General features: G+C 43.0%; 2 protein-coding genes and 2 pseudogenes across 2 annotated transcripts in view; 1 reads left to right on the top strand and 3 right to left on the bottom strand.

The window, feature by feature from the left end:
* Nucleotides 1–27,169, top strand: part of LOC111519945 (insulin growth factor-like family member 2) — an 83,791-nt gene that overhangs the window by 41,446 nt on the left and 15,176 nt on the right. The window lies entirely within an intron of this gene.
* Nucleotides 1,472–2,545, bottom strand: IGFL3 (IGF like family member 3). The gene is made up of 3 exons (XM_031934874.1): nt 2,521–2,545; nt 1,858–1,911; nt 1,472–1,746 (listed from the first exon to the last, which is right to left on the bottom strand). The coding sequence occupies exons 1-3, from the start codon at nt 2,543–2,545 to the stop codon at nt 1,472–1,474; spliced, it is 354 nt and encodes a 117-aa protein (XP_031790734.1).
* Nucleotides 6,828–7,928, bottom strand: LOC111519943 (annotated as a pseudogene).
* Nucleotides 13,494–14,445, bottom strand: LOC111519946 (annotated as a pseudogene).

Genomic DNA, 27,169 nt, shown 5'->3' with positions numbered 1-27,169 from the left:
GATGAAGAACCCGGAAGTGCACCATCTTGCCTCCGTTCGTCCAAACAAATAAATGTTAATAATAGCAGCAGACTAAAAAATTCCTTTTTGTTGTTTTCCATAGTCAACAGTTTTAGCAAAAGAACTTTAGAAAATGACAGACTTTTTTGGTAAAGTTAGTGCCAGAAAAGAGTTTAATAAAGAACATCCAAGGCCTGATGCTATTTTTCTGAATGTAACTTTTAGTTACTTTCTGTAAGTTACATTCAGTTACCGTCAGACATCTTACTGATGCATGGAAAAATGCCCTAGAAACCTGCAATGGTTTACATACATTTTACATTACATGTATTACCTCTTAAAACCCCCAACAGAATAAAGTCTTAGCAAACACAAATTTTAATTTCTGAACACCCTTCCAGTAAGATTGTAACGGTGGGAGGAAGGGGAGGAAGGACTTGTTTTCTGTATTCCTAGTCTACTTGATTAAAATTTAATCTTCCAAGGGTTTGTTTAGCTCACTATCCAGGCTGCTAGCGTTATGATGAACATTATTACTTCTTTCCAGGGTAAAAAAATGACATTTGAAAGTAATGTAAATGCTGTGACATGATTTTCCCAAGCATGACCTCATCTTGAAACATTAGAATACTTAAGAATTCTAAAGATTGGTATACCACCGCTGCACCAGATTTTTTAATTATTCCAACAGCTACAGGAATTTTTTTTATAGTTTTTTAATTTTATGAAATTAAAGCTGAAGAAAATAACTGATTCGGAAACCATAATAAAAGGAGAACTATTTAGCCAGAGATATCAGTTCTTCCTGAAAAAGGATAGCTTACCTCCTCTCATTGCAGTTTTTGTCAAGGTATCTTAACTGATTTGAGATAGAATTAAAAATTCACCTTAAAAATAGAAACAAACAAAAGGACTACTTAAACTGACATTAACTAATAAAAATATGCTCAAATTTACTGACAGAATCATGGGCACTTCGTACAATACTTAGACTGTACCAGTTGTAAGTAAAATAAGGAAAAAATTATAATTACAAAGCCAGTCTTTCCCCTCGGGGAAACCAAAATCCACTTTTGACCAATTGTTCCCTGCATATACATATACTGTACATTATTATAAGCTTCTTCAGAGAAGCAAAACATCTTTGTCTTCCCGACACTGGATTATTTAGCATGTTAGTTTTTTACATCAGGAAGGCAACTGCATGACTTGCATTTTTCTACCAGCTAAGGATCTGGTGATAGCTGGGTGCAAGAAGGTTGTGAGTTATTTATGCAGGAGGGCTATTTGTCCTGGACCATGAAGAAAGGCAGACTTACAGCTTATCTGCTTCTTCTTTTTGCTTTCCCCTGCTCCCACCAGGCTGACTCTTTTGCCCTTATTAGAACTCCACAAACAGGAGTTCCTCTTCAAGCCCTCTGTATCCCTCATCCCTCCCTCATACCTTTAGTTAAGAGCAAGGTAGGGGCCTTTACCCGATACAGCTCCGGGAGATGGGAGATGAGTGACACTGAGACTTGGTACCCAGAACCTTCAGCTTCACAAGAAACTTCTGCTGGGGGCCAAAGGACTCGGGACAGCAGAGCTCAAAGCAGGGCCAGAAGGTGCAGTTGGAGCCACAGCGACGGGTCTGCTCTAAGGACAAGATGGCATCATCGTAACAGCACTGCTCCGAAGGGTTGTAGATCTTGTTCCCACACCTGGGCGCCGGGTGGCACAGCCACGGTCCAGAGTCAACAGGAGCATCTGGGGGCAGACATTGATGGTGTGCTTCCAAGGAAAAACAGATACTCAATTCCCGGTCTCTCTTCCCAGCGTCACCTCTTTCCTTCTCATTCTTCCCTGTCCTGTCCTTACCTGTAGTTCCGTTTGAACACTGGGAGAGGAAGACTGTTATCCCCCAGGCAAGAACTAAGGGAGAAAGAAAAAGGGTTGAACATGGAGCTGAGAATGTGACAAGTATGGAAACAAACAAACAAACAAACGGGTTAGGGTGGTTTAAAGGTGGAGATTAGGCCGGGCGCGGTGGCTCAAGCCTGTAATCCCAGCACTTTGGGAGGCCGAGACGGGCGGATCACGAGGTCAGGAGATCGAGACCATCCTGGCTAACACGGTGAAACCCCGTCTCTACTAAAAATACAAAAAAACTAGCCGGGCGAGGTGGCGGGCGCCTGTAGTCCCAGCTACTCCGGAGGCTGAGGCAGGAGAATGGTGGAAACCCGGGAGGCGGGGCTTGCAGTGAGCTGAGATCTGGCCACTGCACTCCAGCCCCCGGCGGCAGAGCAAGACTCCGTCTCAAAAAGAAAAAAAAAAAAAGTGGAGATTATCACTTGGGGCTAAATCTGTATGGGATCCTGTTCAGGCAGGCTCTGAGCAGCACGCTCGTCACGCTTTGAGATAACTAGGAGGGCACAGGAGGCTGGAATAATGTTAGGGATAAAGGGGAATGAATTGGGTTGAGGTTTGGGAGCTGCACTGGGGATGGGATGAGATGATGTTTGGATTTGGGGTCCTACTTACCCAAGATGCAGCATCGTGGCATCATGCTTCCAAAGAGGCTCTAGGAGAACTAAAGGACAGTGGTAAAAGGCTGGAACTTATGGATACAGGCTAAATGGGCCTGTTACCCTGGTAAGTTTACTGATTGGACAGTTGCTGATCATGCCACCTGCAGTCTCCCAAGCACACTCCTTGAAAGTAACCAAAGTCTCCCAAGCACATTCCTTAGTTTCTTTAAGGAGGAGACTGGGTGGCGTAAGGGACCAGAGAGCTGAATATTGTAGGCTGTCTAATTGCATTCTCCGTATACTATTCCAGACCTCAGGGTGAATGAACGTAGGTTGGTCCTACTCCAAGTTAGGCTTCTAAGAGTTTTCGGACTCGGGCATTGATGAGGAGAGCGTGCCCAACTAAGCTCCAATCAGAGAGAATACTTCAGCCATTTCTCTATCTGGTTTCACATCCTTTCCTTCCTAATGCTTGCTTCTTCTATATTCCCCAAGCACGATGTCTCTGGAAATGTCAAGGGGACCCTTTCTGAAGCCACTTTGTTTTTTGCTCTGGAGTCATTAGAGTTGTCACCTGTCCTAGCAGATGAGCCATGGCTCTGGAAACTTCAATAAGCGGGGTGGGGGTGGAGAATAGCAATGGCCCAAATCTCCTGGTGTGCTTGATGCAAGAATTCAGAGACCTCCAGCATCTTAGTTACATGGTCAGGGAAAGTACTAAACACCTGCTTTTCATAATCATATTATATTAGTGGCCATGATAGGTGATGTAGTACTTAGATATGTGTAGTACTTAGGTGTGCAGACAGAGGGAAGGGAAGGGCAGGGCAAACTGAGGTCTGCCAGGCAAGTGCCAGCTAGGGAAGGGCTTGGACAAGTTCAAATGATCCCAAAGCTGTAGAAAGGACCTCAGCCTTCATGGGTGTGTGATGATTCCATCAGAAAATGTCTAAGGATTGGTCAGACTTTCCATCCTCCACTTGCTGGCACAGCATAGGGACGAGTTCATCCAGCCTGTACCATAGCCTTTGAAATGGTTCTCCTTTTCTGAGCTTCATTCTTAGCTTCCTGTACGTGTGCAGAGGTGTGGGGTGTGGTTTGGATGCACAAGGCTGCTTTTCCCTACCCTGGAACCTAAGAAGGCCAACAATGTGAAGATTCCTAGTGAGCCCAGGCTATCAGCTTGTTTACTACCAAATGTTAAAAAGAAACGTTCGAGTTTTTGATTAGGTAAAATACAAAGGACAAATAATAATATCTTTAATATACAATTATCATTCTTCTTCCAGATGAAACTTCAGCTTGACTATTGGGCATTGGGAAGTTAATGTGTACTTAATTTTTCATCTTACAGAAGTGGCGAGGGGCAACTTGAAGGGATAATTTTTAGTACATTTTATAATGATAATCATTTAGAGAAATTATCCTTAATGTTGTATCTCATTAATACTAAGATGTCATTGAAAGACACACTGTTGTTTTACAACTCTAAGATGCAATCTCATCACTTAGAATGTTTATACTTATTAACAGAGCTTCTTGCTCTGTTGAGACGTAGACTTTTGGAAGGCAAATAGAAAAATAAAAATATGTGGGAAATAAATGTGTTAAAGATTTCTTAAAATGTCTCCACATTTGGAGACTGCCTCCTGTGAATCATCTTTCAACCCCAGATTGGTTCCTGTGCTTTCTTACACAACATCGTTCTCAGTTCTACCAACAGCACTGGTCATGCAGAGTTTGGTTTTATTCTAAGCTGCTGACACCCATGCTGCAAGTTATCATTGAACTGGTGACACTAGCCCCTTCTTTCTTTGAATTTTCTTTCATCTACTCCTAGAGATTTTGACAACTCCTTCTGCCTTTTTTTTTTTTTATTATTATACTTTATGTTCTAGGGTACATGTGCACAACGTGCAGATTTGTTACATATGTATACATGGGCCATGTTGTTTTCCTTGTGCTAGGCAATCCTTTTGTGCCTATCTTGAAGACAAAATGTGATACTCTTCATCCCTTTGTCTTCTTGTGCCCCATAAAGCACTTGGTTATTGATTTGCAAGAAAATATGTACCTGGGCTTATTCCTAAAACAATGAGTATGTGCTTCATTAACAGTAAATTTACTTCATGGTCTTCTATTAATGTGTCATTCTGCACACACAACACACGAGCCAAATCATGGTGTTTTCTGATATTTAAAATGACAATTACACTCAACACATGAAACATAAGCAATCCACACAACTTAATTGAAGTGTCAAGAATATTGACTTAGTTTGTTCCTGAAGACTTAGTTTGTTCCTGAAGACTTAGTTTGTTCCTGTACAAGCGGCAGCAGCTGTGTCACTCTGCTTGTTTGGCAGCTATTGCAAGACCTTATTGATGATAAGTTGCATCACTAGTTCAAGGATATGGGAATGTAGACTATGTATGTACATCTCTGAGTGGAGGAGAGTCATTCTAATTTGAAACTTAGTATTTATGAGGACCAGATGAAGTCACACTTGAAAAAGCTCCCAGCACAGTAGCTGGCATGTGTCAAGCTCTTAGTGTTTTCTCTTCTCAACTGTGCTTTCTTAAGAAAGCTGCAAAACAGGCTGGCACAGTGGCTCACACCTATAATCCTGGCACTTTGGGAGGCTGAGGCAGGAGAATAGCTTAAAGCCAGAAGTCCAAGACCAGCCTGGGCAACAAAGTGAGACCCTGTCTGTGCCAGAAAACAAAAATAAAATTAGTTGGGCATGGTGGCGCATGCCTGCATTCCCAGCTGCTCGGAAGGCTGAGGTGGGAGGATCACTTCAGCCCAGGAGTTTGGGGCTGCGGTGAGCTGTGATGGCACCACTGTAATCCAGCCTGGGTGACTGAGTGAGATGCTGTTGAAAGGAAAGAAAAAGGAAGGAAGGAGAAGAAGAGAATAAGAAAGAAAGAGCAAAATATACACATCTTGTTCCATGAACTATTGACAATTTAGGTCATAGGCAATCATCCTTAGTCTAAATTTTCTTGAAGGAAGAAATAACTTTCTGGCACTAAGTTTCAACATAATTTAGGTACTGGACAATTTTTGTTGAATTAATGAAAATTATCAATCCTCCTCCCAGAAAATTGTTCTTAAACGGATGTATAGGTAGATAGGTAAGATGTATAGGTAGGTATGTAGGTAGGTAGGTAGGTAGGTAGGTAGGTAGATAGATAGATAGATAGATGATGGATGGATGGGTGGTTGGATGATAGATGTTAGATTGATAGACGACAGACAGACTGCATGATTTCCTTTTTTAGTCACTAACTTTACTTTTTTAAAATGTTAAAAATTTACTTTTAATTTTTTCATAAGTTATTGGGGTACAGGTGGTATTTGGTTACATGAGTAAGTTCTTTAGTGGTGATTTGTGAGATTGTCATGCACCCATCACCCGAGCAGTATACACTGCACCCTATTTGTAGTCTTTTATCCCTCACCCCCTCCCAACATTCCCCCTAAGTTCCCAACATCCATTGTATCATTCTTATGCCTTTGCATCCTCACAGCTTAGCTCCCACATATTGGTGAGAAGATACGATGTTTGGTTTTCCATTCCTGAGTTACTTCACTCAGAATAGTTTTCTCCAATCTCATCTAGGTTGTTGCAAATGCTGTTAAATCATTACTTTTTTTATGGCTGAGCAGTATTCCATTGTATATATATATACATGCCACAGTTTTTTTTTCTCATTAAACTTTTTAAATGGGTCTTAAAATTCTGTGATAAATTTTTGGTCAAGCTGTTTCCATTAAAAAGTACTGATTTAGGCCGGGCGCGGTGGCTCAAGCCTGTAATCCCAGCACTTTGGGAGGCCGAGACGGGCGGATCACGAGGTCAGGAGATTGAGACCATCCTGGCTAATATGGTGAAACCCCGTCTCTACTAAAAAATACAAAAAAGAAAACTAGCCTGGCGAGGTGGCAGGCGCCTGTAGTCCCAGCTACTCGGGAGGCTGAGGCAGGAGAATGGCGTAAACCCGGGAGGCGGAGCTTGCAGTGAGCTGAGATCCGGCCACTGCACTCCAGCCTGGGCGACAGAGTGAGACTCTGTCTCAAAAAAAAAAAAAAAAAGTACTGATTTAAAAAACTAATAACTTAAAACTGCCACACGCAAAAAAGAAAACCAAAGTGGTCCACAAAACATTCTCCTTTCCTTCTGAAGGTTTTATGATGCATTGTTATCCCTAACCAGTCTTTTATTACTAAAGTTAAATGGCCAATTGAAACAAACAGTTCTCAGACCGTTCTTCCACCACTGATTAAGACTGGGGTGGCAGGTATTAGGGATAATATTCATTTACCCTTCTGAGCTTTCTGGGCAGGCTTGGTGAGCTTGCTAGCTCCAGCAGCCTTCTTGTCCACTGCTTTGATGACACCCATGGCAACTGTCTGTCTCATATCATGAACAGCAAAGCGACCCAGAAGTGGATAGTCCTAGAAGCTCTCAACACACATAGGTTTGCCAGGAACCACATCAACGATGGCAGCATCACCAGACTTCAAGAATTTAGGGCCATCTTCCAGCTTTTTACCAGAATGGCAATCAATCTTTTCCTTCAGCTCAGCAAACTTGCATGCAGTATGAGCCATGTGGCAATCCAGTATAGGGGCATAGCCAATGCTGATTTGGCCTGGATGGTTCAGGATAATCACCTGAGTGGTGAAGCCAGCTGCTTCTATTGGTGGGTCGTTTTTGCTGTCACCAGCAATGTTGCCAAGATGAACATCCTTGACAGATGCGTTCTTGACATTGAAGCCCACATTGTCCCCAGGAAGAACTTCACTCAAAGTTTCGTGGTGCATTTCGACAGATTTTACTTCAGCTGTAACATTGACAGGAGCAAAGGTGACCACCATACCAGGTTTCAGAACACCAGTCTTCACTCAGCCAACAGGAACAGTACCAGTACCACCAATTTTGTAGACATCCTGGAGAGGCAGGTGCAAGGGCTTGTCAGTTGGATGAGCTGGTGTCAGCTGGATGCAGTCCAGAGCCTCAAGCAGTGTGGTTCCACTGGCATTGCCATCCTTACAAGTGACTTTCCATCCCTTGAACCAAGGCATGTTAGCACTTGGCTCCAGCATGCTGTCACCATTCCAACCAGAAATTGGCACAAATGCGATGGGGTTGTAGCCAATTTTCTTAATATAAGTGCTGACTTCCTTAACAATTTCCTCATAGTTCTTCTGGGTGTAGGGTGGCTAAGTAGAATCCATTTTGTTAACACCAACAATTAGTTGTTTCACGCCCAGTGTGTAAGCCAGAAGGGCATGCTCTCAGGTCTGCCTATTCTTGGAGATACCAGCTTCAAATTCACCAACACCAACAACAACAATCAGGACAGCACAGTCAGCCTGAGATGTCCCTGTAATCACGTTTTTGGTGAAGTCTCTGTGTCCTGAGTCATCAATGTCCAATGACGACAATGTTAAGATGAGTGTTTTCCTTTCCCATTTTGGCTTTTAGGGGTGTTCTGGTGGCAAACCCATTGCAAAAAAGTACCACAGTTTCTTTATCCACTCGTTGACTGATGGTTATTTGGGTTGGTTCCACGATTTTGCAATTGGAATTGTGCTGCTATAAACATGGATGTGTGAGTATCTTTTTCGTATAATGACTTCTTTTCCTCTGGGTAGACACCCAGTAGTGGGATTGGTGGGTCAAATGGAAATGGTAGTTCTACTTTTAGTTCTTTAAGGAGTCTCCACACTGTTTTCCATAGTGGCTGTACTAGTTTACATTCTCACCAGCAGTGTAGAAGTGTTCTCTGATCACTGCATCCATGCCAACATCTGCTGGTTTTTGATTTTTTGATTATGGCCATTCTTGCAGGAGTAAGGTGGTATCGCATTGTGGTTTTGATTTGCATTTCCCTGATCATTAGTGATGTTGAGCATTTTTTCTTATGTTTGTTGGCCATTTGCATATTTTCTTTGGAGAATTTTCTTTTCATGTCCTTAGCCCACTTTTTGATGGGATCGTTTACTGATGTGTTTGAAATCCACAATCCCCATCAAAATACCACCATCATTCTTCACAGACTTAGAAAAAACCAATTCTAAATTTCATATAGAACCCACATAGCCAAAGCAAGACTAAGCAAAAAGAACAAATCTGGAGGCATCACACTACCTGATTTCAAACTATACTATAAGGCCATAGTCACCAAAACACCATAGTTCTGGTATAAAAATAGGCACATAGACCAATGGAACAGAATAGAGAACCCAGAAATAAACCCAAATGCTTAACAGCCAACTAATCTTCGACGAAGCAAACCAAACCATAAAGTGGGGAAAGGATACTCTTTTCATCAAATGATGCTGGGATAATTGGCTAGCCACATGTGGGAGAACAAAACAGGATCCTCCTCTCTCACCTTATACAAAAATCAACTCCAGATGGATGAGGGACTTCCATCCTGAAACTGTAAAATTCTAGAAGATAACGTGGGAAAAACCCTTCTAAACCTTGACTTAGGCAAGGATTTCATGACCAGGAACCCAAAAGCAAATTCAATAAAAACAAAGATAAATAGTTGGGACTTAATTAAACTAAGGAGCTTCTGCACGGCAAAAGGAACAATCAGCAGAGTAAACAGACAACCCACAGAATGGAGAAAATCTTCACACTCTATACATCTGACAAAGGACTGCTATCCAGAATCTACAATGGACTTTTTAAACTTTTATTTTAGTTCAGGGGTACATTTGCAGGTTTGTTATATAGGTAAATTTGTGTCATGGTGGTTTGTTGTACAGATTATTTCATCACCCAGGTATTAAACCTAGTACCCATTAATTATTTTTCTTGATCCTCTCTTCTCATCCTCCACTCTCTGAAAGGCCCCAGTGTGTGTTGTTCCACTCTATGTGTCCGTGTTTTCTCATTTAGCTCCCACTTATTTATTTATTTATTTTTTGAGACGGAGTCTTGCTCTGTTGCCCAGGCTGGAGTGCAGTGGCCTGATCTCAGCTCACTGCAAGCTCCGCCTCCTGGGTTCACACCATTCTCCTGCCTCAGCCTCCCGAGTAGCTGGGACTACAGGCGCCCGCCACCTCGCCCGGCTAGTTTTTTTGTATTTTTTTTAGTAGAGATGGGGTTTCACCGTGTTAGCCAGGATGGTCTCAATCTCCTGACCTCGTGATCCGCCCGTCTCGGCCTCCCAAAGTGCTGGGATTACAGGCTTGAGCCACCGCACCCGGCCTTAGCTCCCACTTATAAGTACAAACATGTGATATTTGGTTTTCAGTTCTTATGTTTGCTAAGGATAATGGCCTTCATCCAAGCTCGTAAATTTCTTCTCATCTTAGTTCTTGCTCACTTTATTTTTAACTTAGAACTTCCCCAAAGAGGCAAAGGCAGAGGAGAGCAAAGGAAGAGAGGAAGTAACTTGTAGAATGCTGAGAGAGGCAAAAACACTTCCAGATAAGGAAGAGAAATAGGCCATGACCTAATGCTTGCTTGGGCCTGTTCAGGCATGCCAGGGCAAATATCTAGGCTAAAATGTGGGAGCTAAGAACACACAGTAGGCCGGGCGCGGTGGCTCAAGCCTGTAATCCCAGCACTTTGGGAGGCCGAGACGGGCGGATCACGAGGTCAGGAGATCGAGACCATCCTGGCTAACACGGTGAAACCCCGTCTCTACTAAAAAATACAAAAAACTAGCTGGGCGTGGTGGCGGGCGCCTGCAGTCCCAGCTACTCGGGAGGCTGAGGCAGGAGAATGGCGTACACCCGGGAGGCGGAGCTTGCAGTGAGCTGAGATCCCGCCACTGCACTCCAGCCTGAGCGACAGAGCGAGACTCCGTCTCAAGAACACACAGTATATTGATTTCTTTACTATGGCTAGCAGATATTTAAGAATATTAGCACAGGTCTTTGAGTAAGTTTTGCTTCTAAGAGAGGTTACTGTCTGTTCTCAAGGAGGAGGAGGAGGCAAGTCCCTTTGAAGAGGAACCTTTACTTATTTTATTTTCTACACCGTGATCCCAGGCAAGCCCCTAAATAATACATTACTGGTCATGGATTCTTGGACTCTCAATGCAATAGAAATTGACAAGAGGTCAAAATAGTTTTCCCAGACAAGGCTTCATTGGAGATTATGCCTGGACATAAGACAGGCAGCACAAGAGAGAAAGAATTCCCTGATGACTTGCTGAAAAGAGCTGGTAGCGCTTTTTTTATTAGGCAAAGTGTGGGAATTGACATCAGGGGTAGGGTATGCAGGCTGGGCTGGGCAAAGCAGGAGAGTTGTAGGGTTTGCAGGTCAGCAGTATCTGCTTAGGATGGTTTTCTTGAGGTGGTCTGGCCCGTGGCAGCAAGGCTGTGAATCAGTTGTTCAGCATTCTTTCTGGAATCTTGGTTGTCTCCTAAGACCAGTTCCCGGGATTCTTTAAGTAAAAGGACTATTAGCAATGAGGTAGCGGTGTGGGTTTTGTGATTAGCAGGAATGCCCTAGTACAGCAGTCCCCAACCTTTTTGGCTCCAGGGACTGGTTTCCTAGGGAAGACAGTTTTTTCCGTGGACCATGGAGGAGGGGGATAGTTTCAGGATGATTCAAGCACATTACATTAGTTGTGGTCTTTCTGTCTATTATTTATTACATTGTAGTATATAATGAAATAATATACATTATATATTACATATACACCTCACCATACTGTAGAATCAGTGGGAGCCCTGAGCTTGTTCTTCTGCAGCTAGATAGTCTCATCTGGGAGTGATAGGAGACAGTGATAGATCATCAGACATTAGATTCTCAGATTAGATAAAGAGTATTAGATTAGATAAGGAGTGTGCAACCTAAATACCTCACATGCACAGTTCACAATAGAGTTCATGCTCCTATGAGAGTCTAATGCTGCTACTGATCTGACAGGAGGCAGTGCTTAGGCAGTAAGGTGAGTGATGGGGAGCAGCTGTAAATACAGAGGAAGTTCCACTCACTGCTTACCGCCTGCTGTGCAACCCGGTTCCTAAAAGGAGACACACTGGTACCAGTCCATGGCCTGTGGGTTGGAGACCCCTGCTTTAGTAGGGATGAGGTGAAACCAAGCCCTGTCTCTCCTCTGTCTCAAGGAGAGCCCTAGGTACATAATACTGAGAAGAGGAGCAGCTCTGTAATTGCAGTTTTAGGCACAAGGAAGCATCATTGGGCATCCTGATTATCTCTTTAATGAATGTTCACTGTCACTATCTTGATAATATCTGTTAGGTATCATTTACAATATTTTCTTATCTACTATCTTGAAATAATTTTAAACTTCACTACTCTCTTGATATAATTTTAAACTTACAAAAAAGTTGTACAGTCAGTTTCTTTCTATCTTACACACAGATTCCCGTAATGTTAACATCTTAAGTGATCTTAATACAGTTATCGAAAGCAGGAAATGAATATTGACTAACCCTATTCACGACTCTACAGACTTTATTTTAATTTTGTCAGTTGTCCCCTCGTGTCCACTTCCTACTTCAGGATCCAATCCAGAATCCACATTGCTTTTGATGATCATGTCTGCTTTGTGCCCTCCCAACTGGGATGGTGCTTTGTGTTTTCTTGAGTTTGTATTTCTCTATTTGGTATCCATTAACTACAGGGTTTAACTCATGGTCAGAGTTGTTTGCATCTCCCCCGAGAGCCAGAGCCCCTGCTCTGAACCATCCCCTTTAGTGTAGGGAAGAGAAGAGGGTTAGATCAAAGGTTTCAGTCACTTCCTACAGGAACCTCACTGAAGTAGGACACAAGTTCCTGAAACCTTTGATTTGAGGTCCTCCAGTGAGGGAGGTAGGACTTCACTGATGCAAGAAACATGCTGGAGGAATAGCAAGTTGACCTCCATTCCAGTCTTCTGTGGCTGTATAGATCTAAAACCAGTTTCCACCTCAAAGGGAAGGCTTTCCTGGACAGGCTTGCAGCCCCGAGTGGAAACATTCCACTGCCTTTGACTCTTGACTCCGTATCTCTTTTCCAGTAACAGTTGTGTAAATGTTTATTATCTGGCAATTGTCTAACAATTCTTGGCTTCCAGACCTCACCCATGTCAACAGTTTTCAAACTCAGGAGTTATCTACAAAGTGTGGCAGCAAACACTTTCTTGCTTTAAGGAATCTGAATATAGGCCCTCCGTCTTCTGGCTTGTAGGGTTTCTGCAGAAAGGTCCACTGTTAGCCTGATGGGATTCCCTTTCTAGGAGACCTTCCCCTACTTTCTAGCCACCTTTAATATTTTTTCTTTTACATTGGCCTTGGAGAATCTGACGACTATGTGTCTTGGGGATGGTCCTCACGTATAGTATCTCATAGGAGTTCTCTGAATTTCCTGGATTTGGATGTCAAACTCTCTAGCAAAGTTGGGGAAATTTTCAGGGACAGCATCCTCAAATGTGTTTTCCAGGTCCCTTGCCCTCTCTCCCTCTCTTTCAGGGATGCCAATATATGGTAGGTTTGGTCTCTTTATATAGTCCCACATTTCTTGTAGGTTTCATTCATTCTTTTAAAGAAAATTTTATGTCATGAAAAAAGTCATCAATCAACTAGATTCATACTTGTTTGAAAAAGAATTGAAAATTTATTAAATAGACAAAATGTGGGCATCTTGTTCCACGTGGGAATGAGAAGATGCTATGGGTTCTCTAAGAATTGCACAGTCTGAAAAACTAACAAGAAAAGGGGAAGGGAAGGGAAAAAAATCACATGATATGGGGAGCCATCTCACATTATGAATAATCTACCAAGAAACATTTAAAAAAGAAAACTCATTATTACTACAGTAGCTTTGAGTTTATGGTTCTTGGAATGACTGTATTGCATTGAAGGCATCTCAGTAACAGGAGGCTGTTTTAGCAATCCTATGTGTAAATATTAATAACAAAATAGGTAAAATAATGTAATTCATCTCTTGCCATCACACCAGAAATCATGACATTTCTGAGAACTGTTTTGCTTGAAAATGGGTTAAGCTGTAAGTTTCGCCTGAAGCTCCATCTCTCTAGCCTGTTTGAGTGCAACATCCACTAGAAGCTGAAATCCACTAAAGTCCTGGTTGAGGTCCGTTGGAGTAGGGGGAGGAGTGTTGAAAAGACTACTTTGTGTGTCGGTACTTGGTCCAGATTTACACATGTCCTCTGGGTACATGAGAGAGGTGTCTGTAAAGTTGTTGGCCGCTACCTGCTGTATATCTGTGTTTTGTCCCATACCAACTGACTGGCAGAGAGAGAAAGGGACATCTTTCAGTGCAGTCACAGTGGTATGGCAGATCACTGATGGATGAGCCCAGACTGATCTTGGGGAAGACAGCTTAGGAGACAGTGGCCTCCCTAGGGTTGGGTTTGGCCCAGCTGTATAGGAATGAAACGGGGTCTCCTCCAGAGCTGGCATGAAGTTTTTGATGCCCATCACCAACTCCGCAGAGCTTGTTTCAGAAATCTTGGGCCCACGGCGGGAAATTGTGAACTGATTTGGATCTTTGCCATCCTTTCTCAGCATGTCAGGATGCGTATACCACATGAAATATTATCTCACCCGTAGGCTTATTTATCTGAGAAGTCTGCAGCGGGCGTTGATGAACCAGTTACAGACCTGTAGTGTAGACAGATGTGTTTGCTGGGACAACAGTGGTTCTTCTTGCTCGGAAGGATAGGCATTGTAATGGTGCTCATACAGCCAATCCTGAAGAATCTGCACAGACTCCTTGGGCAGGTTGCCCCTTCTCCTTCTCTTGCCTGAGCCAGAGGATGAAGGAAGGTCCAAGGGAATGTCCATGCTGTCCTCATCCTCAGTCTCACTGCCAGGTGCTGCAACAATACCTTTCATTGTTTCCATGAGTCGGCACAGAGGAGCAGGACCCTGCGCGCTGTGGGGACCATGGAGGTTCCCACTAATGTGGCCAGTGGGTCCCAGCCCTGGTCCCCAGCTTCAGGGAGAGGGTTTTGTTCATTTTTAAAATTTATTTTTTAAATTTTTGTCTGACTGAGATGATTCAAAGAACCAGTCTTTGAGCTCTGAGATCCTTTCCTTAGCTTGGTCTATTCTGTTGTGAATACTTCTGATTATATTATGAAGTTCTTGTAGTCAGTTTTTCAGCTCTGTGAGATCTATTTGGTCCTTTCTTAAAATGGCTGTTTATTCTTTCAGCTCTTGAATCATTTTAGTAGATTCTTTAGATAACTTGGATTGACTTTCAACTTTCTACTTAAATCTTGACGATCTTCATTGCCGTGCAGCTTCTGAATTCTGTCTGTTATTTCAGCCATTTCAGTCTGGTTAAGAACCATTGCTGGGGAGCTAGTGCAGTCATTTGGAGGCAAGAAGACACCCTGGCTTTTAGAGTTGCCAGAGTTCTTGTGCTGGTTCTTTCTCATCTATGTGGGCTGAAGTTGCTTTAATCTTTGAAGTTGCTGTCCTTTGGATGGGGCTTTGGGGTTTTATATTCTTTGATGCCCTTGAGGGTTTAACTATGGTATAAGTTGGGTTTAGTCAGCTGGTTTCATTTCTGGATGATTTCATGAGGCCAAGGCTCAGCTCAGCACTTCTGGGCTACATCGTCTAACCCTGGGGAGCTGGTACCAGGCCCATGGCTTTGTCCTCCGAATCTTCAGGGTTAAACACCTATTGCACTAGAGGGGCTAAGGTGTTCCCCATTCACTAGCAACGACATTCCAATGTAGGGTGTTGACAGAAGTGCTTCATCTGGGTCGTGGCAGTGGGATCTTCACTCGCACATGTGCTGGTGGTGGTGGAGCATTGATGCCTGTGTGGATGTGCATGCTGGCAAAGTGTTGAAGGGAGGCTGTGGGTGAGTGCTTTCTGGCAAAGTGGTGAGAGGAGGCTTTGGCTGGGTGCATCCTGGTGGAAACTGTCCACAAAGGCTCTCTGATAGTTGGACGGGGTCTACTGGTGAAAGGGCTAAGGCAGTGGCGCCTGGGAAGCACCCCAGTTTGGCAACTGAGGCTGTGCCGCAAACAGATGTGGCAGGTAGGGAACCTGGGAGAGGCCAGCACACTGGGAGGCACTCATATCAGACTGGCCCCATCCCCTGGGCAAGACAGTCCTATTCTGTCCAGGTCTGACAGTCAAGAAAGGCCAAAAGTGAGCCTTGGGGAATGAGCATCTCTGTCCATGCTCCACTGCAGCTGTCTCCAAACTGGACGCTCTGGGCTCCACACAGGCTAGAGTCCTGTCCCTGCCAACTCTCCAAGCAGTTCTCTCTGCCAGCGCAAATGTCCATGGGGGCTGTCGGAGCTTTTGCAGCTAGGATTCTGGAGGTCTCCTGCAAGAGTGGGCCACTCCATACCTACTTTCCCAGGAGCTGCTTAGGGCCAGGATCAAGTCCTCATGCTCAGCAACCCTATGCAGGGTTTCCAGCTTCCTCCCCTTCCAGCTGAGGGCCTGCCTCCCTCACTCCACTCTCAATGCCTTCCTTTCAAAGATCTGCTTGGTGTATGCTGGGCTTCTTGATGGTCAGTCTCTAGATGGGAGAAGCTCTTCCTGGCTGCATCTGGTTGGCTATCTCAGCTCCTCTCACCAGTCAGAACCAATTTTTTTAAAAAACTAAATCATTCAAATTGAATTCTGAAATTTTAAGTCTGAATTTAAGAAAGAACCTCTATGCACTTGTAAGAAATATATGTTACATATGAGGTTCCAGAAATGTTAAAAATTAATATGTGGAAAAGATACGTCATGCAAACACTAGCAAAAGAAAATTACTGTAGTTAAGTGAATAGCAAGGTAGGCTTTAATACAAAAGATAAAGCTAGAGATAAAGCAAGACAAGGAATAATGACACAGGGGTCAATCCAAAAGCAACATATAATAATTATGAATCTGAATATTCCTAATTACTTAGCTTCAAAAAAGTAACTAAAATAAAAGTGGAAATAAGCAATTTCACAACTGTGGTGAAAGACTTTAATACACTTTTTGGGATAGCTTATGTAATAAGGAGAACAAAAAATCAGAATGGGCTAAAAATTTGAACAATGCAGCTAACACACATAGCCAAACTTATATGTGTATATGTCTATATATATTTATGTGTGTATATATTTATATGTGTATACGTATATATGTATATATAGTATGAGATACACACACTATATATATATATACACATACACACACACATACACACACACAAATATATATATATGTATTTTGGGATGGAGTTTCATTCTTGTTGCCCAGGCTGGAGTGCAGTGGCATGATCTCAGCTCACTGTAACCTCCACCTCCTGGGTTTAAATGATTCTCCTGCCTCAGCCTCCTGAGTAGCTGGGACTACAGGTGTGCACCACTATGCTGGGCCAATTTTTGTATTTTTAGGAGAGACTTGGTTTCGCCAGGTTGGCCAGGCTGATCTTGAACTGACCTTAGGTGATCCACCCACCTTAGCCTCCCGAAGTGCTGGAATTACAAGCATGAGCCACCATGCCCAGCCTATATATCTGTATCTCAAAATGGTAGAACGTACATGATTGTTAAGTCTACATAGAAGATTTACGCTAAATTGATCATATGTTGGCTCATAAGGAAAATCTCAGCTTCCAGAGGATGAACATTATTAAAAATAGATTTTTGAGCTGGGCACAGTGGCACCTGCCTGTAACGCCAGAAACTTAGGAGGCTAAGGTGGGAGGATCACTTGAGCCAAAGAGTTCAAGTCTAACCTAGACAACATAGTGAGACCTCATCTCTAAAAAAAATGTTCTCTGGGACTCCCAGTTTCTAGTCAAGCATATAAGAGGCTTGGAACTCCTCACCACCATCTTAACAGAAAGTAAATACTGAACAAAGTAAAAAATTAACAACTCTTAGATAAGTGGGATCACAGAGCAAACTACTGCCCTAAGATTTGTTGACACAGGCAGGTGGATGCAGAGAATCAAAACTACTGCAGTAGAAACCCATCAGCAGAAACCTCTGTGGGAACCAGTACCAGGACAGGAAAACATGAAGTCTAATGAATGAAATCCTGGAGGCTGAGTGTGGACCAATCTGAGAATTAAAAACTCCAGGGGGCCCAGTCTAAGGGGAGCCTCTGCACTTTTCCAAGAGTTTTACCTCCAGAAACCCTATCAGGTTCTCACGGCGAATATGGGAGAAAAATCTCCTTCATGCCCCGGCGTGAAGCGGGAAGGGGAAAGTAACCCTTGCGAAACACACCAGAGTGTTCTGTTCTTTTTAACAAGCTCTGCCATTAAGAGAAACCATTTTACCAGAGCCTAAATTATTAGGGTTTTATCAGAGCCTGAATGACCTGGAGGAAGAGAGTATCATTATTATACAGGACAGTCAACACCTATTGTTTGCGCTAAAGGAAAACCTTACCTCTGTCTTCCAAGGAGGTTCACTACACAAACATCCTTGAAAAGAGTGTGGAACAAAAGGACAGTCAATGCCTCACTGCCAGGCTGGCAAAGAGATCCATGGAGAATTGTCTCTGACACCAACAAACCAATATTTTTGAAAAGTAAATAAACACATGAGCAAGTTGATACTAGTGTGCAGGAAAACGCTGCCTTGCTGCCGTGGCTGCCGTGGTGACTGTGATAGTACCAGGTGTCTGGGAAGACATGCCAGGATCACAGAGTGGGACCTGGTTTTAGAAGAATGCAAATCTGGTCGTGAGTTTCACTGCTTAAAATTATTGAACGACTCCCCACCATGTCTAGGAAAAAACCCAGGCTCCCCAGCTCATCCCATAAAGCTCTTCACTACCTGGGCCTGCCTTTCTCTCCAGCACCTTCTCCACCTACACCCACAGTGGCCCTCTGTCATCCAGCTGAACAGCCACTCCTAGAAACACCCAAAACAGGCTTCAGCAACATGACTCACCTACCAGCACCTGCTTGAAGCCCTGCTCCCAGTAACTTAGTTACTTCAGGGTTTCTCCTTCTCCCTACCTTCCCACCCTGCTTCCAACTTCCCTCACTGATAGAGAATAAAGGACTCACTCTATGCATCCCATAGGACTCATGCTTATCTCTCTCATTATCTTGTTCTGCCATTGGTCACTCTCCTGGGTATTTGCCCAACCCGAATTCTCCCTAAATTATCAAAGATACACATGCAAAGAACAAAACTTCCAGTACATGGTCTTTAAAAATTACAAATAAGGCCGGGCGCGGTGGCTCAAACCTGTAATCCCAGCACTTTGGGAGGCCGAGACGGGCGGATCACGAGGTCAGGAGATTGAGACCATCCTGGCTAACACGGTGAAACCCCGTCTCTACTAAAAAATACAAAAATCTAGCCGGGCGAGATGGCGGGCGCCTGTAGTCCCAGCTACTCGGGAGGCTGAAGCAGGAGAATGGCATGAACCCGGGAGGTGGAGCTTGCAGTGAGCTGAGATCCGGCCACTGCACTCCAGCCCGGGCAACAGAGCAAGACTCCATCTCAAAAAAAAAAAAAAAATTACAAATAAAGTATCCTTCTCCTCCTTTTACCTCACCCCTCACTTGCTCATTTGCACTCCTCAGAGATCAATGCTGTTAGCAGATTCTGGCTTCAGTATCTTTGAAGTTTCCTATCATACTCTCATAATTCTCTCTCGTGACTTTAGGGACCCAGGTTCACCATTACCAGTTGTGGAATTTTAAAATGTACTTAACCTCTCTGAGCTACACTTTCCTCTTTCAGCACAATGAAATAATGACTTATAAGCATCCAATGACATAAATGTGTGTATAAAGATCATGTAAACTGGGGACCCCACACACACCCCTTATCATGCTGAGTGAATTCACCTTGGGAAGTATGTTGGATAGAAAATTTTCAGAATGTAGAAATTTGCATTCTATTATTTTAATTGACAAAAATAATAATGTTCCTAGCCCAGTTCATACCACCAGGTAATTTCCTGAAACATTACAAAAATACTCTTAAAAAGCTTTCTAGGCCGGGTGTGGTGGCTCAAGCCTGTAATCCCAGCACTGTGGGAGGCCGAGACGGGTGGATCACGAGGTCAGGAGATTGAGACCATCCTGGCTAACACGGTGAAACCCCGTCTCTACTAAAAAATACAAAAAACTAGCCGGGCGAGGTGGTGGGCGCCTGTAGTCCCAGCTACTCGGGAGGCTGAGGCAGGAGAATGGTGTGAACCCGGGAGGCGGAACTTGCAGTGAGCTGAGATCCGGCCACCGCACTCCAGCCTGGGTGACAGAGCGAGACTCCGTCTCAAAAAAAAAAAAAAAAGCTTTCTAGCAGTCTATCCAGGGTTTCTACATGAAATATAGCATCGAAAAGTGTTACTTCTTTGTTAACATTTACTCACTGGTGAGTATGGGTATCTGAAGTAAGAAATATGTTGCATAATATCTGAGTCAAGTTATCTATTCCTTCTGCAATGAAAAAACAATGCACTGTGATGTAATATAAATATACAAATATGTTATCTATCTGTGTTTAAATTATTATATGAAAGAGACTATTTAAATTGGATTTTAGTAGGTAGCACCACTGGTTGCTGTTAGATATTATTACTGGGACCCATGCTGGGTGAAACCCTCCGGAAAATGGTAGGGAAGATGAGAGATACTGCTCTGTATGTACAAACAAGTCCAGAGAGCTGCTGACATTGGCTAATTGCACTCTGCATCCTCTTGCCTGGACTTCTGTCAATTTAAAAGCTTCCACTGGCTTCTACATGCACATTATAACAGCTTTTGATACAGATAATCTCATTTAGCTTATCACTGTCAAGTCTTCACAGCAAATATTATTATAGCCTAAGTTTGTATAGTGAAGAACACCTCTACACTGCAAAATCCGACGAATTTTCATTTAACTCCTATAAATGCACTGGCCGTGTGAGGTTGCTGGGTGGAAATGCAGGGGTTGACTGTTACATGTTACTGCAGTTGATGTTTGAACAACACAGGCTTGAACTATGCAGGTCCATTTGTATTTTCTTCCACCTCTGCCACCCCTGAGACACCAAGACCAATCCTTCCTCTTCCTCATCACCCTCTTCAATGTGAAGGCAAGGATGAAGACCTTTATGATGATCCACTTCCACTTAATGCATAGTAAATATATTTTCTCTTTCTCATGATTCTTTTTTTTTTTTGAGACGGAGTCTCGCTCTGTGGCCCAGGCTGGAGTGCAGTGGCCGGATCTCAGCTCACTGCAAGCTCTGCCTCCCGGGTTTACCCATTCTCCTGCCTCAGCCTCCGGAGTAGCTGGGACTACAGGCGCCCGCCACCTCGCCCGGCTAGTTTTTTGTATTTTTTAGTAGAGACGGGGTTTCACCGTGTTAGCCAGGATGGTCTTGATCTCCTGACCTCGTGATCCGCCCGTCTCGGCCTCCCAAAGTGCTGGGATTACAGGCTTGAGCCACTGCGCCCGGCCTCTCATGATTCTTAATAACATTTTCTTTTCTCTATTTTACTTTATTGTAAGAATGTAGTGTATAATACGTATTAGTCTACTGTTTATGTTATCAGTAAGGCTGCCCATCAACAGTAGGCTATTTGTAGTTACGTTTTTCTGTTTCTTTTTTCTTTTTTCTTTTAGACAGTCTCACTCTGTCACCTAGGATGGAGTACAGTGGTGCAATCATAGCTCACTCCAGCCTCGAATTCCTGGGCTCAAGCAATCCTCCTGCTTCAGCCTCCCAAAGTGCTGGGACCACAGGTGTGAGCCACCAGGCCCAGCCAGTAGTTACATTTTTGGGGAGTCAAAAATTATATGCAGATTTTCAGCTGCACAGGGGTGTCAGGACCCCTAACCCACACATTGTTCAAGAGGCAGCTGTATTATCAGATGGTATCGTTGGCAATAACAATAGCTCACATTTACAGACCCCTTCCCATTTGCCAAGCACTGTAGATAATGCCTCTGCTCAGACCCCTCCAGTGGCTTCCCTGTGGCTCAGAGAAAATCAGGATTGTGACGGTGGCCTACTGAGCTGTACAAACAGGCCCTTGGTCTACTCTGACCCATCACTGCCGCCTCACATTCCCTCACTCAGACCCACCACATAGCCTCTGTTATTTGTTGAATGCCCCATGCTGGCAACCCCAACTTGGGCTAGAACCCTAGGAGATTCCTTGAGTAACCTGTGGGCCCATCCCTCACCTCTGTCAGGTCTCTGCTCAGAAGATACCTCATCACAGAGGCCTTCCCTGACCACCCTAACTTAGCATCATCTACAGCAGTGGTTGGCAGACTTTTTATGTAAAGAGTCAGGCTTTGCAAAACATACGTTTCTTCTGCAAACACTCACTTCTGCCGTTGTAGTGCGGAAGCGTGAAGACAATACATGAATGAATGAATGAATGAGTGAATGTGGCTGTGTTCCAGTAAAACCTTATTTATAGATACAGAAATGCTAAGTTCATTTAATTCATATAAATTTCATGTATTTTAAATGTGTCTTGAAATGTTACTCCTCTTTTGAACTTTTTGACCATTGATACAATTATTCTTAGTTTCGGGCAGTTGACCCTCAAGTCATGACTTGCTGATACCTGTCCATGTAATTCTCTATCTCCGAAACTCCTTTGTTATTTTTCCATGGCATACATCACTGGTTGATATATCATATCATATCATATCATATCATATCATATCATATCTACTTACTTGATGTTTATTTTCTGTGTCTTCTGAACAAAATTAAACCCCTTATTTTGCTCACTGCTGTATTCTTTGCAACTAGAACAACACTTAGCATAAAATATATATTCAAAATTATTTCTGAATAAATAAGTGAATACAAAGGTTAGTTTCCACACCCTGATTTTAATTATTTTATTTAAAAACATACAGTAAGTTGACTCTTTTCTATGCACAACTTTTTAACACAGGTATAGATTCATGTAATCACGATCATTATCAGGTCACAGAACAGTTCCATCACCCCAAATCCGACCCCAATCCTGGCATTCACTCTTTCCTACAGTTTTGCCTTTCCTGAGTGTCACAGGAAAGGCTGAGTGGATTCTTACCTATGTAATTGTCGAGACCAACTTCTTGTATCTGACAAGGTGCCTTTGAGATCTCACCAAGTCATGGTGTATGTAAATAGTTCCTTGCCTTTTTATTGCTCAAAAGTTTCTGTTGTATGTGTGTACTGCGGTTTGTCTCCCATTTCCCCTGTTGATAGATATTTGAGTTGTTTCCACGTTTTTGCTATTACAAGTAAAATACTATGAACGCTTGTGCTTTTTTGGTGGGAACATACGTTTTCATTTCTCTGGGATAAATACCCAGGAGTGTGAGTGATGGTTTGTATGGTAAATGTATAATTTTATAAAAACAGCCAAAATGGTTTTCGGAGTGATACATATATATACCATTTTCATTTCCATCAGTGAAATAGGAGAAATTCAGTGTCTTTACTTGCTTGTTAGCACTCAATATTGCCGGTATTCTCTCTCTCTTTCATATATGTTTGTGTATAGTTTCATAATATCTAAATATGCATACTCCAGTACTTGCTCACCTGCACCCCCAGTGGCCCTCCCTTGTCCAGTCCAACACAGTCAATCCTTGCAACACCCCAAACAGGCTTCCACACATGACTTACCTACCAGTGAGTGACCCACTTACCAGCTTGAAGCCCTCCTTCCAGTAACTCTTAGTTCCTTTCAGTGTTTCTTCTTCTCCCCACCTTCCCATCTTGCTTCCAGCTTCCCTCACTGATAGAGAAATAAGGATGCACTAGAATTGATAAAATTTAAATATATATAATATATTAAATAAATAAATCATATAAATACATATTTATATGTATTCATATGTATTTACTATATTTATTATATATAATATATATGTATTTATTTAATATATATATATTTAAATTTTACCAATTCTAGTAGATGGGAGGTAGTATCTCAGTGTGGTGTTAATTTGTAGTTCCAGTATGGCTAATATGTATAAATAAATAAGTATATATAAATACATATTTATATGTATTTATTATATATAAATATATATGTATTTATTTAACATATTACATATGTTTAAATTTTACCAATTCTAGTAGATGGGAGGCAATATCTCACTGTGGTTTTAATTTGTAATTCTAGTATAGCTAATACGTATTTATATGAAGGGGTGGCCTGCCCCTCCACACCTGTGGGCGTTTCTCATTAGGTGGAAGGAGAGACTTGAGAAAATAAATAAAACACAGAGACAAAGTACAGAGAAAGAAAAAGTGGGCCCAGGGGACCAGCACTTAGCATACAGAGGACCCGTGCTGCACCGGTCTCTGAGTTCCCTCAGTATTTATTGATCATTGTCTTGACCATCTTGGAAAAGGAGAAGTGGCAGAATAATAGGATTATAGTAGGGAGAAGGTCAGCAGTAAGACATATGAATAAAGATCTCTGTGACATGAATAAGTTTAAGGAAACGTGCTGGGCCTTGATACGCATATGCAAACATCTCCATAAACCTTTTTAGTGCATAAAGAGCAGTATTGCCGCTAGCACATCCCACCTTCAGCCCTAAGGCGGTTTTCTTCTTTCTCAGTAAATAGAACATACAATCGAGTTTTATACTGAGATGTTCCATTGCCCAGGGACCAGCAGGAGACAGATGCTTTTCTCTATCTCAACTGCCAAGAGGCCTTGTTTCCTCTTATACTAGTCCTCCTTAGCACAGACCCTTCACGGGTGTCAGGCTGGGGGATGATTAGGTCTTTCCCTTCCCATGAGGCCATATTTCAGACCAGCACATGGGGAGAAACCTTGGACAATACCTAGCTTACCTAGGCAGAGGTCCCTGCGACCTTCCGCAGTGTATGTGTCCCTGGGTACTTGAGATTAAGAGAATGGTGATGACTTTTAACCAGCATACTGCCTTCAGGCACTTGTTTAACAAAGCACACCCTGCACAGCCCCAAAGCTGTTAAACCTTGAGTCACCACAGCACATGTCTCTTGCAAGGACAGAGTTGGGGATAGGGTCACAGATTAACAGCATTTCAAATACAGAACAAAATGGAGTCTCTTATGTCTACTTCTTTCTATATAGAAACAGTAACAGTCTGATCTCTCTTTCTTTTCCCCACAAGTGGGGTGTTAAAGTCTCCCATTATTATTGTGTGGGAGTCTAAGTCTCTCTGTAAGTCTCTAAGGACTTGCTTTATGAATCTGGGTGCTCCTATATTGGGTGCATATATATTTAGTATAGTTAGCTCTTCTTGTTGAATTGATCCCTTTACCATTATGTAGTGGCCTTCTTTGTCTCTTTTGATCTTTGTTGGTTTAAAGTCTGTTTTATCAGAGACTAGGATTGCAACCCCTGCCTTTTTTTGTTTTCCATTTGCTTGGTAGATCTTCCTCTATCCCTTTATTTTGAGCCTATATGCTTCTCTGCACGTGAGATGGGTCTCCTGAATACAGCAAACTGATGGGTCTTGACTCTTTATCCAATTTGCCAGTCTGTGTCTTTTAATTGGACCATTTAGCCCATTTACATTTAAGTTTAATATTGTTATGTGTGAACTTGATCCTGTCATTATGATGTTAGCTGGTTATTTTGCTCGTTAGTTGATGCAGTTTCTTCCTAGAATCGATGGTCTTTACATTTTGGCATGTTTTTGCAATTACTGGTACCGGTTGTTCCTTTCCATGTTTAGTGCTTCCTTCAGGAGCTCTTATAGGGCAGGCCTGGTGGTGACAAAATCTCTTAGTATTTGCTTCTCTGTAAAGGATTTTATTTCTCCTTCACTTATGAAACTTAGTTTGGCTGGATATGAAATTCTGGGTTGAAAATTCTTTTCTTTAAGAATGTTGAATATTGGCCCCTAATCTCTTCTGGCTTGTAGAGTTTCTCCCGAGAGATCTGCTGTTAGTCTGATGGGCTTCCCTTTGTGGGTAATGCGACCTTTCTCTCTGGCTGCCCTTAACATTTTTGCCTTCATTTCAACTTTGGTGAATCTGACAATTATGTGTCTTGGAGTTGCTCTTCTCAAGGAGTATCTTTGTGGTGTTCTCTGTATTTCCTGAATTTGAATGTTGGTCTGCCTTGCTAGGTTGGGGAAGTTCTCCTGAATAATATCCTGCAGAGTGTTTTCCAACTTGGTTCCATTCTCCCCATCACTTTCAGGTACATCAGTCAGATGTAGATTTGGTCTTTTCACATAATCCCATATTTCTTGGAGGCTTTGTTCATTTCTTTTTACTCTTTTTTCTCTAAACTTCTCTTCTTGCTTCATTTCATTCATTTGATCTTCAATCTCTGATACTCTTTCTTCTAGTTGATTGAGTTGGTTACTGAAGCTTGTGCATTTGTCATGTAGTTCTCGTGTCATGGTTTTCATCTCTATCAGGTCGTTTATGGACTTCTCTGCATTGGTTATTCTAGTTATCCATTTGTGAAATCTTTTTTCAAGGTTTTTAGTTTCTTTGTGCTGGGTTCGTAGTTCCTCCTTTAGCTCTGAGAAGTTTGATCGACTGAAGCCTTCTTCTCTTAACTCATCAAAGTCATTCTCCATCCAGCTTTGTTCCATTGCTGGTGAAGAGCTGCGTTCCTTTGGAGGGGGAGAGGCGCTCTGATTTTTTGAATTTTGAGCTTTAATGCACTGCTTTTTCCCCATCTTTGTGGTTTTATCTACCTTTGGTCTTTGATGATGGTGACATACAGATGGGGTTTTGGTGTGGATGTCCTTTCTGTTTGTTAGTTTTCCTTCTAACAGTCAGGACCCTCAGCTGCAGGTCTGTTGGAGTTTGCTTGAGGTCTACTCCAGTTAGGCTACTCCCAGTTAGGCTCTCCAGTTAGGCTACTCAGGGGTCAGGGACCCACTTGAGGAGGCAGTCTATCTGTTCTCAGATCTCAACCTCCGTGCTGGAAGAATCACTACTCTCTTCAAAGCTGTCAGACAGGGACATTTACATCTGTGGGCGTTTCTGCTGCCTTTTGTTTAGCTATGCCCTGTCCCCAGAGGTGGAGTCTACAGAGGCAGGCAGGCCTCCTTGAGCTGCGGTGGGCTCCACCCAGTTCGAGCTTCCAGGCTGCTTTGTTTAGCGCATGCCCCGCCCCCAGCCTCGCTGACACCTTGCAGTTAGAGCTCAGATTGCTGTGCTAGCAATGAGGGAGGCTCTGTGGGCGTGGGACCCTCCGAGCCAGGCGAGGGATATAATTTTCTGGTGTGCCGTTTGCTAAGACCCTTGGAAAAGCGCAGTATTAGGGTGGGAGTGACCCAATTTTCCAGGTGTTGTGTGTCATTGTTTCCCTTGGCTAGGAAAAGGAATTCCCTTCCCCCTTGCACTTCCCGGGTGAGGCGATGCCTCGCCCTGCTTCAGCTCTCACTCATTGGGCTGCACCCACTGTCCTGCATCCGACTGTCTGACACGCCCCAGTGAGATGAACCCGGTACCTCAGTTGGAAAGGCAGAAATCACCTGTCTTCTGTGTCGCTCACCCTGGGAGCTGGAGGCTGGAGCTGTTCCTATTCGGCCATCTTGGCACCAACCCTGGCCTTTCTCTTTCAAGCAGTCATGAATTCCTTGGCAGTTGTGAATACCTTGGTTGCTGGCTGAGAGTTATAATGAATTCACACTAATTAAGTTGGTAAACAGGAATGTAGTTCTCATAGGTCTGTTTTCTGTGTAGCTCTTTTGTGTAGATGGGGAGGATATGTATTTACAGGTGGAACTTCTGTTTGTGTGGGCAAGAAGAAG

The sequence above is a fragment of the Piliocolobus tephrosceles genome, chromosome 21 (genome assembly GCF_002776525.5).
Source record: "Piliocolobus tephrosceles isolate RC106 chromosome 21, ASM277652v3, whole genome shotgun sequence".
Lineage (NCBI taxonomy): Eukaryota > Metazoa > Chordata > Mammalia > Primates > Cercopithecidae > Piliocolobus > Piliocolobus tephrosceles.
Note: the sequence above shows the minus strand (reverse complement) of the source record. Positions and strands in the feature narration are given on the sequence as shown.

Bases quoted from the DNA above. Each gene is read 5' to 3' on its own strand.
- IGFL3 (XM_031934874.1), bottom strand. From the start codon at position 2,545: ATGATGCCACGATGCTGCATCTTGG. The intron at 1,912-2,520 runs GTAAGTAGGACC...TTTCTCCCTTAG, and splicing joins GCCACGATGCTGCATCTTGG to TTCTTGCCTGGGGGATAACA. The intron at 1,747-1,857 runs GTAAGGACAGGA...GTCTGCCCCCAG, and splicing joins GTGTTCAAACGGAACTACAG to ATGCTCCTGTTGACTCTGGA.